General features: G+C 45.6%; 1 protein-coding gene and 1 long non-coding RNA gene across 2 annotated transcripts in view; one reads left to right on the top strand and one right to left on the bottom strand.

Annotated features, from left to right (window-relative positions):
- Positions 1 to 1,850, top strand: part of LOC116553878 — a 42,541-nt gene extending 40,691 nt beyond the window's left edge. The window contains exon 3 of the long non-coding RNA XR_004269948.1: positions 1,501 to 1,850. This is a non-coding gene — a long non-coding RNA (uncharacterized LOC116553878). The remainder of the gene's footprint in view (positions 1 to 1,500) is intronic.
- Positions 1 to 6,761, bottom strand: part of BORCS7 (BLOC-1 related complex subunit 7) — a 14,086-nt gene extending 7,325 nt beyond the window's left edge. Inside the window, exon 1 of the mRNA XM_032281491.1 lies at positions 6,492 to 6,761. Within this exon, the coding sequence (XP_032137382.1) occupies positions 6,492 to 6,746 (255 nt within the window). The 5' untranslated portion in view covers positions 6,747 to 6,761. The remainder of the gene's footprint in view (positions 1 to 6,491) is intronic.
- Between the last annotated feature and the right edge of the window lie 7,244 nt (positions 6,762 to 14,005).

The raw sequence follows: 14,005 nt of genomic DNA, 5'->3' as shown, positions 1-14,005 counted from the left end.
TTTTTTTTTAGATATCATCTCACTGTCACCCAGGCTGAAGTGCAGTGGCACCATCACTGCTCACGGAAGCCTCAACTTCCCGGGCTCAGGTGATCCTTCCACCTCAGCCTCCAGAGCAGCTGGGACTACAGGTGCACACCACCATGCCCAGATAATTTTTTGTAGAGATGAGGTTTCACATGTTTCCCAAGCTGGTCTTAAGCTCCTGGGCTCAAGTGATTTGCCCGCCTCAGCTTCCCAAAGTGCTGGGATTACAAGCATGAGCCACAGAGCCCAGCCTACACCTTGCTATTTTCACTGCAATAGATCCCTGAGGGTTATCTCCAGCAATACATATTGAATCTCCTATTCAGCTGCTATCTCTTATTGAACCCACTGCTCTTTTACAACTGTAGAGTACCACATTCTATAGGTGACCATAAGATTATTCAATCAGGCCGCGTGCGGTGGCTGACGCCTGTAATCCCAGCACTTTGGAAGGCCAAGGCGGGTAGATTACGAGGTCAGGAATTCGCGACCAGCCTGGCCAAGATGGTGAAACCCCGTCTCTACTAAAAATAAAAATAAAATTAGCCGGGCATGGTGGCACGCACCTGTAGTCCCAGCTACTTGGGAGGCTGAGGCAGAAGAATCGCCTAAACCCAGGAGGTAGAAGTTGCAGTGGGCCAAGATCACACCACTGCACTCCAGCCTGGGTGACAGAGTAAGATTCGGTCTAAAAAAAAAAAAAAAAAGATTATTCAATCAGTTCTCTGCTGGGGTGCTGGGAGATTTGGGAGCTGTTCCCAGTCTTTCCCCAAAGTAAGTAGTGATCCAAAAAATCCTCATATCTTGTATCTGATGTCACAGCTTTTACTGTTACAAATATCCATAATCTTCGCATCTTTTTGCCAGCATATGTTTGGGATAGACTCACAGGACTGTGACTGTGATTGTGGGTTTGAATTTTGCTACTTATTGCCAAATTCCTCTCCTTTAAGACTGTACCACTTTGCATTCCCACCAACAATTATGAAATGCCTGTTCCTCCTATGGCTACTTTTAGGGGAAAACTTCAAACTCCTATAGATGGGAGATGGTGACTTACAAACCAATGGCAGGGAAAAAAAAGGGGAGTTTCTAACAGAATCTACTTCATTCACTTATTCATTCAACAAATATTTATTGAGTGTTTAACATATGCCCATACTCTAGTTAAGTGTGATAACCGAGCTCACAATCTGGAGTGGGTACAAAGGAGACACAGGCACTTAAATCATCTTACAGTAAGTGCTGATGGGGAAGCACTGGCTGCTCTGGGAGCACAGAGTGGGGCAGGAGTATCTAACCGATTACAGGGGTAGGTGTTCAGGAAGGGTTCCTAAAAGAAGAGACTTCTAATCTGAGACTTAAAAGTTAGGGTTTAGTCAGTTTGCATGAGAAAAAAAAAGTTAGGGTTTAGAATTCATCTTGTGTGTATAATTTTAGAGGAAAATGGCATGATTCATTTTTCTGTTTTAGAAATGCAGTAAACAGGTGGACTACAGTGGGGAATGCGGCAGAAAGATTGGTCAGGAGGACACGGCAGGACTCCAAGCAAGCAACAAGGATGGCCTGAAACATAGAAGCAGCGGAGAAAAACTTTAGAAAACAGTCTCAATGGGAGTTGTGTTTGCCTTGATGCAGGGGCTGTTGTCATGTAAAGCCAAGGCCTTTCCTTGATATATTCATTGGCAATCAGCATCACTTTCCTACATAAGCCAACCAGACACATAACACACCATCTGGGATTTCTAGCTTTGCTTTCTTTAAAATGGGAGAACATTGGTCGGGCACAGTGGCTCATGCCTGTAATCCTAGCACTTTGGGAGGCTGAGGCAGGAGGATCACAAGGTCTGGAGTTCAAGACCAGCTTGGCCAATATGGTGAAACCTCATCTCTACTAAAAATACAAAAATTAGCCAGGTGTGGTGGCAGGTGCCTGTAGTCCCAGCTACTCAGGAAGCTGAGACAGGAGAATCGCTTGAACCTGGGAGACCAAGGTTGCAGTGAGCCGAGATTGTGTCACTGCACTCCAGCCTGGGCAACAGAGCGAGACTCCATTTCAAAAAAAAAAAAAAGAAGAAGAACGCCGGGCGCGGTGGCTCACGCCTGTAATCCCAGCACTTTGGGAGGCGGAGGCGGGTGGATCACAAGGTCAAGAGATCGAGGCCATCCTGGTCAACATGGTGAAACCCCGTCTCTACTAAAAATACAAAACATCAGCTGGGCATGGTGGCACGTGCCTGTAATCCCAGCCACTCAGGAGGCTGAGGCAGGAGAATTGCCTGAACCCAGGAGGCGGAGGCTGCGGTGAGCCGAGATCGTGCCATTGCACTCCAGCCTGGGTAACGAGAGCGAAACTCCGTCTCAAAAAAAAAAAAAAAAAAAAAGGAAGAACATCTTGAATACATCTGTAAAACAACCTTCATCACGGAATCTTTTTAGAGTTCTACAAATTTTTCTCCCAGGCTTTTACCGTTAACTTGTTCATAATTAACTCAAGAACAATTTGTCTTACCTACTCATCTTCAACAAGTGTTTCTGATTTTCACCTTCGTTTTCATAGCAATAGCTACCCTCTTTTTTGTTACTCATATATCATCATTTTTCATATTATTTCATTAAATTATGTAGTTGCAACTGTAAGCATAAGTGCCAGACATACATTTTAACATTTTTTTCATTCTTTTTTTTTCTTTCTTTAAAGAGACAGGATATTCCCATGTGGCCCAGGCTGGTCTCCAACTCCTGGGCTTAAGCAATCTTGCCTTGGCGTCCCAAAGTGTTAAGCTTACAGGCATGAGCCACTGCGCTCAGCCCACACACACATTATGTTGAGAAAAAAACACAATGGACCCTCACTAGGCACACAACTCAAATGGAGGAGCAGAAGCACAGGCATGCAAGGGCCTATTGGTCATAACCACTCATTGTGCTGTGGGGAAACGGTGTGTTTCTCCTCATAGCCTCTCTCCCCAGAGAGCCCTTCCCTGATCATCTATTTAAGATTAACCCTTCTGGCTGGGCATGGTGGCTCACATTTGTAATCCCAGCACTTTGGGGGGCCAAGGCATGAGGATCACTTGAGGTCAGGAGTTGGAGACCAGCCTGGCCAAGATGATGAAACCCCATCTCTACTAAACACACAAAACTTAGCTGGGCATGGTGGCAAGCACCTATAATCCCAGCTACTTGGGAGGCTGAGACATGAGAATCAGTTGAACTCTGAACCCAGGAGGTGGAGGTTCCAGTGAGCCAGATCACACTACTGCACTCTAGCCTGAGGCAACAGAGCTAGACAGCTGGAAAGAGACTTCTCCTCTATCTCAAAACAAACAAACAAAAAAGATTAACCCTTTCATCACTCTCTATTCCCAGATTATTTTTTCTTCATAGGATTTACCACCACCTAATTTTTTTCTGTTTCATTTGTTTTTTGCCTATCTCCTCACTAAAATATAAATGTCCTACGTAGAGGGATTTACTTTTGTTTATCCCTCGTACCTAGAAAACAGTTCCTGGCACATACCAGACACCTACTATTTGTTAAATGAATACTGTGTAATGAATGTTGTACACATGAAAATTCCTAATCAAACAAAATAGCTGTGTGGAGTCTGCTCAAGAAGCAATGCTTTATAGGCTAAGAGGAATCGAAAATCAGTAAGATATTCCAATAACCTGAGTCTAGTAAAGAGCAAAATCAAAATTACTAAGTAACTATAGAAAAAGATGGTATGGCATGTGGTAAGTGCCATGTAGGAGATCAATAAAAAGACGACATCTATAAAAATAATGAATAAGAGAAAAGAAAAGACAAAGTCTAGAAAAGTGAGAAATGATATGTCAACTCTGTCCCAGACAGCTGGATTGATTTCAGCTTAATTCAATCCACACCACTTACTGAGCATCCAATGTAAATTTACTCAGAAGAAGCCCAGATGAAAAGTACGCAAAGAAGAGGAATGGGAAGCAGCAAGGCAATCAGGGAGGTCATTGGTGGCACAGTGGCTTTTTGGCCTTTTAATCCAGCTAGGACCACACAAGAGGTAGTATCCAAGCCTAGAACCAGTATGCCTAGGTTTGAATCCGAGTTCTCCTTCCCTGCTAGGTGTGAACAAGTTCAATTCCTCTCTGTATCCTCTATGTAAGAAAAGTACTCCCTTTATTAGTCATTCTAAAGACTTCATGAATTAAACTGCCAAAAAGACAGCAGTGTCAGCACATACAAGATACTAAATAAATGTAATGTTTATTATTATGATGAATAGGTTCAATATTTACAGGTGGTTAACTATAAACACCATCTAGCCCCCGCCTCCCCACACACACACATATTTTTTTTTTGAGACAGGGTCTTGTTCTCTGTCACCCAAGCTGGAGTGCAGTGGCACAATCTTGGCTCACTGCAACCTCCACCTCCTGGGTTCAAGTAATTCTCCTAACTCAGCCTCCCAAGTAGCTGGCTAATGTTCATATTTTTAGTAGAGACAGTTTCACCATGTTGACCAGGCTGGTCTTGAACACCTGACCTCAAGATATCCACCCACCTCAGCCTCCCAAAGTGCTGGGATTACAGGCATGAGCCACGGCACCTAACCAAAATTTATATATTTATACCATTCCCTCCACAAAGATTCAAGACAATTTATACCAAACCATGTGTATGTACACATATACACACATATATTTTAAAAAACAGAAACGGAATTTAAAATGATGAAAAAAGAGAAGGAACTATGTCTACAACTAAAACTGACATAGGAACTTCTGTGCAACCAAGAGAAAAAGCGAAACACAATGAGTTGCATAATTCTTATTATTTGGTAAAAGGCAACATAATCTTTCGACATAAACTTTCCTTTGATACTGAATCCTAAAAAGAGTGTAACATGTGGGACCTCAAATAAAGCATATTTGGGATTATCAGGTTGGCGATTTCAACAATAGTGTTATGATAAATGCAAACACCTTCTTCATACAGTTGTTTCTTGTAGCCACTATCAATAAAAGCTAGACAATGCATTGAAGCCAATTCTGTAAAGAGAAGTCTACTGCTCCAAATTAATATAAGTAAAAGCTGCTAATGAAGATTCACATACAATCCAAAGACCTGTGGACATACTAAGCTTGCTACTACAACTATGTAACTTAATAAAATAACATGGAAACTGATGAAATATGAGTTAAAAAACAGAAACAGTTGCTATAAAACTAAGTTGACAATAGGAAACACTCACTAACAATGAGTACTTGTGTTGAGTTTTGTTTGTTTTTGAGACAGAATCTTGCTCCGTCACCCAGGCTAGAGTGCAGTGGCACAATCGCAGCTCACTGCAACCTCCGCCTCCTGGGTTCAAGCGTTTCTCCTGTCTCAGCCTCCCGAGTAGCAGAGGCTACAGGTACGCACCACCAAGCCCGGCTAATTTTTGTATTTTTAGCAGATACGGGGTTTTGCCACATTGGCCAGGCTGGTCTCAAACTCCTGACCTCATATTACCCACCGACCTCGGCCTCCCAAAGTGCTGGGACTACAGGTGTGAGCCACTACAGAAATGTAAAACGATGCTGTGCTCAGATTGCTTTACAGATATTCAAGATGTCAGAGTTGAAAAAAACCCAAACTGGAAATCTTAGATGATATGTTATGTAGGCAGTTGCTTTATCTAACAAATTGATGAACCTGTTTTCATTTCTCTTGAGTAAACACCTAGGAGTGGAATGGCTATGTCATTGACCCATTTCATTTATCTATTCACCAGTCAATGGGCATTGGGGTTGTTTCCAGTTTGGTGCTATCAAAAATAAATGTGCCACGAGGATGCGTAAATATTTGTGTGGACGTATACTTTCATTTCCCTGAGGTGAATATCCAGGAGTTCAATGGATAGGTCTGTTTTTGGAGAGACACGGGGTGCACATATACAAAGCTTTCTGGTTAAGAAAAGCCATCAAATAATTCCATTCATGGAACCAGCCAAAGGATGGAAGGGAGAAAACGGGGCAAAGGAGAAAGCTAATCTATGAAACAGAAAACCAAGAAGTGGCCAGAAAGACAAATCAGGGAAGAATAAATCCATAGACAGGTGATGCACAAATGTGTGAAAGGAATCCCAGATGCTGGGGACAAACCATGCGGAATTGGCTGAAAGGAACCAATCTTCACTGCAGATAACTCAGAGAAATAAATGAGGAACCGGTTGGGAACATTGGCTCGTGGGCCGTGCAGAAGCTCTGTCTGTATAAAAGCACAGATTCCCATGGCATCATTTCTTCCCCCGACCCTCACGCACAATCTCTAACCAGAGACTACACACCCTACGGAACACACGCCTCCGCGAACAAGACCTACACTTAGCGACTACTTCATGGCCTACAACTCCCAGGATGCAACATGACATCCTTCCCACAGCACCGAGAGCCTGCGACTACCCGGACTATCAGGCCGGGAGAGTCCACTCCAAGCTCACCTCAGAGCTCCGGGAGCCCTTCAGCACCTGCTTGGTGAGCGCGATTACGTCAGTACCACAGGTGGTCACCTTCTCTGTGAGAAGCCCCTTCACTGACTGACCGAACCGCGCTTGAGAATCTGGCGTTCCAGTCGCCATCACTGCAACTAGCGAACGCCTCCGCACGGCGATGGCGAGTCGCCCGGGCCAAAATACTAGCAAAGCGGAAGGAAAAGAGGGAGGTGTCTCTCCTCGTGGGAAAATTAAGGGACGCATGCGCCTGATGAAGATTGACCTTTGCTCACTAAATTCTTATGAACTATTCATTGACATCCTGAGGAAAACTGGGTCCAGGCAAACATCTCTGGAGGGGATGGAGAGCAGTTTCACTGAATCTATGGTTTAGAATCAGAAAGCCTGCTGCAGGGCATGGTGGCTCACCCCTGTAATCCCAGCACTTTGGGAGGCCCAGGCAAGATACATCACTTAAGCCTGGGAGTTCCAGTCCAGCCTGGGCAACGTAGTGAGACCCCATCTCAAAAAAAATTAATAAAAAGAATCAGAAGGCTTGGATTACAGTCCCAATGTTACCATTTAGCAGTGTGTGGCTGCAAATTACTCAGCCTCTGTGTCTTACATTCCTCATCTGTTAAACAGAAGTAATAATGTTTCCAAGGGGTTATGAGAGTATCATTCCATTCTTTTTTTTTTTCTTAGACAGAGTCTTGCTCTGTTGCCTAGGCCTTTTTTTTTTTTTTTTTCTTTAATTGAAACGGGCTGGGCACGGTGGCTCACGCCTGTAGTTCCAGCACTTTGAGAGGCCAAGGCAGAGGCTTGAGGACAGGAGTTCAATATTAGCAGCCTGGGTGACATAGCAATAACTTGTCTCATTTTATTTTATTTTTTTAATTATTATTTTTTGAGACAGCCTCACTCTGTCGCCAAGGCTGGAGTGCAGTGGCTCCATCTTGGCTCACTGCAACCTCCGCCTTCCAAGTTCAAGTGATTCTCCTGCCTCAGCCTCCCGAGTAGCTGGGACTACAGGTACAAAACTTAGCCAGGTGTGGTGATGTGCACCTGTAGTCCCAGCTACTTGGGAGGCTGAGGCAGGAGAATCAATTGAACCCAGGAGGCAGAGGTTGCAGTGAGCCGAGATCGCGCCACTGCACTCCAGCCTGGAGACAGAGCAAAACAGAACAAGATGGGTACAGTGGCTCATGCCTGTAGTTCCAGCACGTTGGGAGGCTGGGGCAGAAGGATAGCTTGAGGCCAGGGTGCAGTATCAGCAGCCTGAGCAACGTAGCAACAACTTGTCTGATTTTATTTATTTTATTTTATTTTTTGAGATGGAGTCTTGTTCTGTCATCCACGCTGGAGTGCAATGGCATGATCTCAGCTCGCCGCAACCTCCACCTCCCCGGTTCAAGCGATTCTTCTGCCTCAACCTACCGAGTACCTGGGATTACAGGCATGTGCCAGCACCCTGGCTAATTCTGTATTTTTAGTAGAGACGGGGTTTCCTCCATGTTGGTTAGGCTGGTCGCAAATTCCCTACCTCAGGTGATCCACCTTCCTCAGCCTCCCAAAGTGCTGGGATTACAGACGTGAGCCACTGCACCAGGCTTGCTTTCTTTCTTTTCTTTCTTTCTTTCTTTCTTTCTTTCTTTCTTTCTTTCTTTCCTTTCTTTCCTTTCTTTCCTTTCTTTCCTTTCTTTCCTTTCTTTCCTTTCTTTCCTTCCTTCTTTCTTTCTTTCGAGATGGATCTCCCTTTGTCACCCAGGCTGGAGTGCAGTGGTGTGATCTCGGCTCACTGAAACTTCCACCTCCCAGGTTCAAGCAATTCTCCTGCCTCAGCTGCCTGAGTAGCTGGGACTACAGGCGCCCACCACCGTGCCCGGCTAATTTTTTGTTGCTGTATTTTCAGTAGAGAAGGGTTTCACCATATTGGCCAGGCTGGTCTCGAACTCCTGACCTTGTGATCCACCCACCTCGGCCTCCCAAAGTGCTGGGATTACAGGCATGAGCCACTGTGCCTGGCTATTTATTTATTTTTGAGGCAGAGTCTTGCTCTGTTATCCAGGCTGGAGTGCAGTGGCACAATCTTGACTCACTGTAACCTCAGCCTCTGACTACAGGTGTGTCCCACCACACCTGGCTAATTTTGGATTTTTTTTTCTTCTTTACCACGAAAGACTAGGAATTTCAGGAAGAATAATTTTGGATTTTTAGTAGAGATGGAGTCTCACCATGTTGGACAAGTTGGTTTCAAACACTTGACCTCAAGTGATCCACCCACCTCAGCCTTTCAAAGTGCTGGGATTACAGGTGTGAGAGCCACTGTGCCCAGCCCTTTGTCTCAATTTAAAAAAAAAAGACAAAAAGATGCAAAACATTTTTATCACCCTCAGAAGTTTCCAAGTGCCCTTTAAAGTCCATCTCTCCCTCTATGTCTCACCCCAGGCGACAAATGAACTGTTTTGGGGAACTATGGGTTAATTTGCATTTCTAGAATGGCAAATAAATGGCATCATACAGGATTTTGGGAGGGGATCCTTTTTTGTCTGGCTTCTTTCTTGCTGCATGATGATTTGACAGTTATCTATGTTGTTGTGCATATGACTAGTCTGTGCATTGTTACTGCTGAGAAATATTCCACTGCATGCATAGTTTTGTGTTTATTCACTCTCTTGTTGATGCTTGGGTTGTTTCCACTTTTGGGTTTTTCTTGTGTTGTTTTTGGTTTTGGTTTTGTTGTTGCTGCTGTTGAGACAGGGTCACTCCTCTGTCATCCAAGCTGGAGTGCATGGCATGATCACAGCTCAACCCCCCGGGCTCAAGCAATCTTCCCGCCTCAGCCTCCAGAAGAGCTGGAACTACCAGCTCATGCCACCATGACTGGCTAATTTTTACAATTTTTTTCTGTAAAGACAGGGTCTCCCTATGTTGCCTGGGGCCAAGTGGTCCTCCTGCCTTGGCCTCCCAAAGTGCTGGGATTACAGGCGTGAGCCCATCACACCTGGCCTCTACTTTTGGACCATTATGAATAAAGCTGCTATGAACATTTGTACACAAGTCTTTATGTGAGTTGTTTTCATTTCTCTTGGGTAAATATCTAGTAGTAGAACAGTTGGATCATATGGTAAGTGTTTCAGTTTTCAAGAAACTGGCAAACCGTTTTCCAAACTGATTAAACATTTTACATCTCCAATAACAGCGTAGGCCACTCCAGTTGCTCCATATCCATAAACTTAGGAAAAGATGAAATGTTCTTTTTTTTTTTTTTTTTTTAATTTAAAGAGCCAGTCACATTTAGCAGTGGGGAGGTTGTATACCAGCTTTAATGACACTAATGTTAACAAGTTCTGATAACCCACTACCATCGGACCAGCCAAGATGGAATGTTCTATAGCCATGGTAACAAGTAACTCCCTGTGGTGGACAGATTTGCCAGTGACAGGTAACCTCCGTGACCCCCAGCTCCTGGTGTTCTTGCTCTTGCGTGATCCTCTTCTCTTGCACGTGGTCATGATCTTTGATTTGCTTCCAATCAATAGTATCTACAAAGGCAATGGGAAGCACATGAGAACGTTACACAAGATTACATAATGTTGCATCACGATTCCCCTTATCTTGCTGAAGGCTCTCTCTCTTGCTGGCTGTGAGTGGCTATGTTGGAGAACTCCATGTGACAAGGAACTGTAAGCACCATCTAGTCACCTGCCTCTGGGCCTCCAGCACACAGCCAGCAAAAAAAAAAAAAAAGCTCTCAATCCAGCAATCAAAAGGAAGTGAATCCTGCTAACAACCAGGCACATAGGAAGCAAATTCTTCCCCAGTACAGCCTCCAGGTGAAACCCAGCGCTGGCCCACACCTTGACTGCAGCAGGTGGACGCTAAGTAGATGGCCCAGAGAAGCTGTACTTAGGTTCCTAACCCACCAAGACTGTTAAGATAATACATGTGTGTTGTTTAAAGCCATGAAGTTTGTGGTAGTATTCATGGTAATGTGGTAATAGAAAACTAATATATCACCAGAACTCGTTTGAAATCTGTTCAGCCGGGTGCAGTGGCTCATACCTGTAATCCCAGCACTTTGGGAGGCTGAGGTGACAGGATCACTTGAGCTCAGGAATTCAAGACCAGCCTGGGCATCATAGTGAAACCCCACCTCTATGAAAAATTCAAAACTTAGCTGAGCATGAAGGTGTGCACCTGTATTCCCAGCTACTCGGGAGGCTGAGATGGGAGGATTAACTGAACCCAGGAGATCGAGGCTACAATGAGCTGTAATTGCACCACTGTACTCAGGCTAAGTGACAGAGCCAGACCCCGTCTTAAAAAATAAAAATAAATAAAAGAAACAAATCTGTTCAATTTATGACGACTCACCTAGTGAACCCCCTTTTGCAAACCAAGCAATCAGGATCTGCCCCTTCAATTCTGAAAATCAATCGTTCAGGAGTTTGCATCCTGCCTGGGCAACATAGAAAAACATTGTCAAAAGAGGCTGAGCATGGTGGCTCACACCTGCAATTCCAGCACTTTGGGAGGCCGAGGTGGGTGGATCGCCTTAGGTCAGGAGCTTGAGACCAGCCTGGCCAACATGCTGAAACCCCATCTCCACTAAAAATATAAAAATTAGCCGGGAAGTGGCAGGCACCTGTAATCCCAGCTACTCGGGAGGCTGAGGCAGGAGAATCGCTTGAATCCGGGAGGCGGAGGTTGCAGTTAGCCGAGATCGCACCATTGCACTCCAGCCTGGGCAACAAGAGCAAGACTTCATCTAAAAAATATATATATTTTTAGTAATTTGCATTTTCCAAATTTCTACAATTATGATGTATAACTTTAATAATATGGTAATGATGGTGTAAAGCAATTTCTTGTTTGTGATTGGGTTAAATGTCAGAAAGTCAGCTTGGCAGTCACTGTAGGAATAGAAAGTAGCCATCACTACAGTGTCTCATGCCTGTAATCCCAGCACTTTGGGAGGCCGAGGAGGGAGGATTACAAGATTGGGAGTTTGAGACGAGCCTGGCCAATATGGTGAAACCCCGTCTCTCCTAAAAATACAAAAATAAGCCGAGCACAGTGACAGGAGCCTGTAGTCCCAACTACTCAGGAGGCTGAGGCAGGAGAATCACTTGAACCCAGGAGGCGGAGGCTGCAGTAAGCCAAGATCACACCACTGTACTCCAGCCTGGGTGACAGAGCGAGACTTGTCTCAAAGAAAAGAAAATAAAAAAAGAATGTAGCCATTCATATTTCCCTACCAGCTGGTTGACCCCACCGAAGCCCCTGCCTGGCTCTTGGACTCAGGCCTCTCCACTTGTCAGTCCAGTTCTCAGGCTTTGCACATGATCGCCTCATCCAGCCTACCCCATGTACCAACACCAGCTTCGCCCTCCTAAAACACCACTGTCACCTTGCTGCTCCCTGCTGCAGTGCTCTCAATGGCTCCTACAGCCTCCCTATGCCCTTCCACTCCAGGGCTCCAGAGCCTGATACAGTGTACCCCTCGGATCTTTCTCAGGGATCCCCACAACACACCTCTTTGCATCTTCAGCTAAGGGCATCACCATTCCCCTCATGCCATGCTCCTTCCAGCCTCTGCTGCTCTCCCTTCCAGCAACACCCTTCTCTCCCTACTCCTAACAGTTTTGAGGTGGGAAGTGGGACTGGACTCAGGAAGGTGAACTCTACTGTGGAGGCAGGGCTCAGACAGTGGACCAAATTGAGGACCAATCAAAACAGGTCAGGGGCAGGCCAGGCACAGTGGTTCACATCTGCAATCCTAACACTTTGGGAGGCCAATGCGGGCAGATTGCCTGAACTCAGGAGTTCGAGACCACCTTGGGCAACATGGCAAAACCCTGTCTCTACTAAATTACAGAAATTAGCCGAGTGTGGTGTGGGTGCCTGTAGTCCCAGCTATTTGGGAGGCTAAGGCATGAGAATAGCTTGAACCTGGAAGGCAGAGGTTGCAGTGAGCCAAGATTACACCAGTGCCCTCCAGCCTGGATGACAGAGCAAGGTTCCATCTCAAAAAAACAAAAAAAAACCCAAAACAACAAAAAAACCAGTTCTGGCACAGAAGCAGAGAAGCAGCTTTCCATAAGACACACCCGCCAGTGTGCTATGTCAGTTTACCATTGCCATGGCAACACCCAGATATTAATACCCTTTTCCATGGCAACAACCCGATGGCCTGAAAATTACTACCCTCATTCTAGAAGTTTCTACACAAACCACCCCTTAATTTGCATGTAATTAAAAGTGGGTGTAAATATGAGTGCAGCTCTACCTCATATTTGGGGACTGTGACTTTGGGGACATTGCCCATGAGTAGCCCTGCTCCACGAGGAGCAGTACCTCTGCTGCTCTGTGCACTGCCACCACCAGCTTACTCTGGAATTCTCTCCTGGGTGAAGCCAAGAACCCTCCTGGGCTAAGCCCCAGTTTAGAGGCTTGCCTTTCCTCCGGTCCTGCATCGGTCCTAGCTTGCCTTCAAGGCCTACCTCTCAATAGCTCCTACCCTTTCTTTCAGAAAGGTTACTCCTGGGCTTGAATATCCCAGCCCATACCTCTGGCTGCAAAATGGCCTTTAAAATATGAACAACAAGGGCCGGGCGCGGTGGCTCAAGCCTGTAATCCCAGCACTTTGGGAGGCCGAGGCGGGTGGATCATGAGGTCAAGAAATCGAGACCATCCTGGTCAACATGGTGAAACCCCGTCTCTAATAAAAATACAAAAAAATTAGCTGGACATGGTGGTGCGTGCCTGTAATCCCAGCTACTCAGGAGGCTGAGGCAGGAGAATTGCCTAAACCCAGGATGCGGAGGTTGCGGTGAGCTGAGATCGTGCCATTGCACTCCAGCCTGGGTAACAAGAGCGAAACTGCGTCTCAAAAAAAAAAAAAAAAAAATGAACAACATTTGAAAATTCTGAGTAATGGGCAACCAGGTAGTCTGGCTTATGAGGCCTGGCTGGCTCTTCTTCATCTTGAGGTCCCCTACCTGCTGCCTTCCTGCCTAATTCCAGCAGTCCTCATTCCAGTCCTCACTGAAGCTGCAGACAGACAACTCCTGGAGAGGGGAACAGTTGCCATCTCCCACTCTGTGAGCCTCAACTAACAACTCCTGGTTGGCGCATCTCTTCTATAATTATTAACAATTGACACCAAGAATGTCCATTACCAGCCAGGAGTGGTAGCTCACTCCTATAATCCCAGCACTTTGGGAGGCCGAGGTAGATGGATCACGAGGTCAGGCGATCAAGACAATCCTGGCCAACATGGTGAAACCCATCTCTACTAAAAAATACAAAAATTAGCTGGGTGTGGTGGCGCTTGCTTGTAGTCCCAGCTACTTGGGAGGCTGAGGCAGGAGGATTGCTTGAACCCGGGAGGCAGAGGTTGCAGTGAGCCGAGATTGCGCCACTGCACTCCAGCCTGGTGCCTGGCAACAGAGCGAGACTCTGTCTCAGAAAAAAAAAAAAGAATGTCCACTACCTTGGGGCTGTGATTTCATCTGGTA

The sequence above is a fragment of the Sapajus apella genome, unplaced genomic scaffold (assembly GCF_009761245.1).
Source record: "Sapajus apella isolate SASKATOON/1434 unplaced genomic scaffold, GSC_monkey_1.0 scaffold13, whole genome shotgun sequence".
Taxonomy (NCBI): domain Eukaryota; kingdom Metazoa; phylum Chordata; class Mammalia; order Primates; family Cebidae; genus Sapajus; species Sapajus apella.
This window is presented reverse-complemented; position numbering and strand designations above follow the sequence as displayed.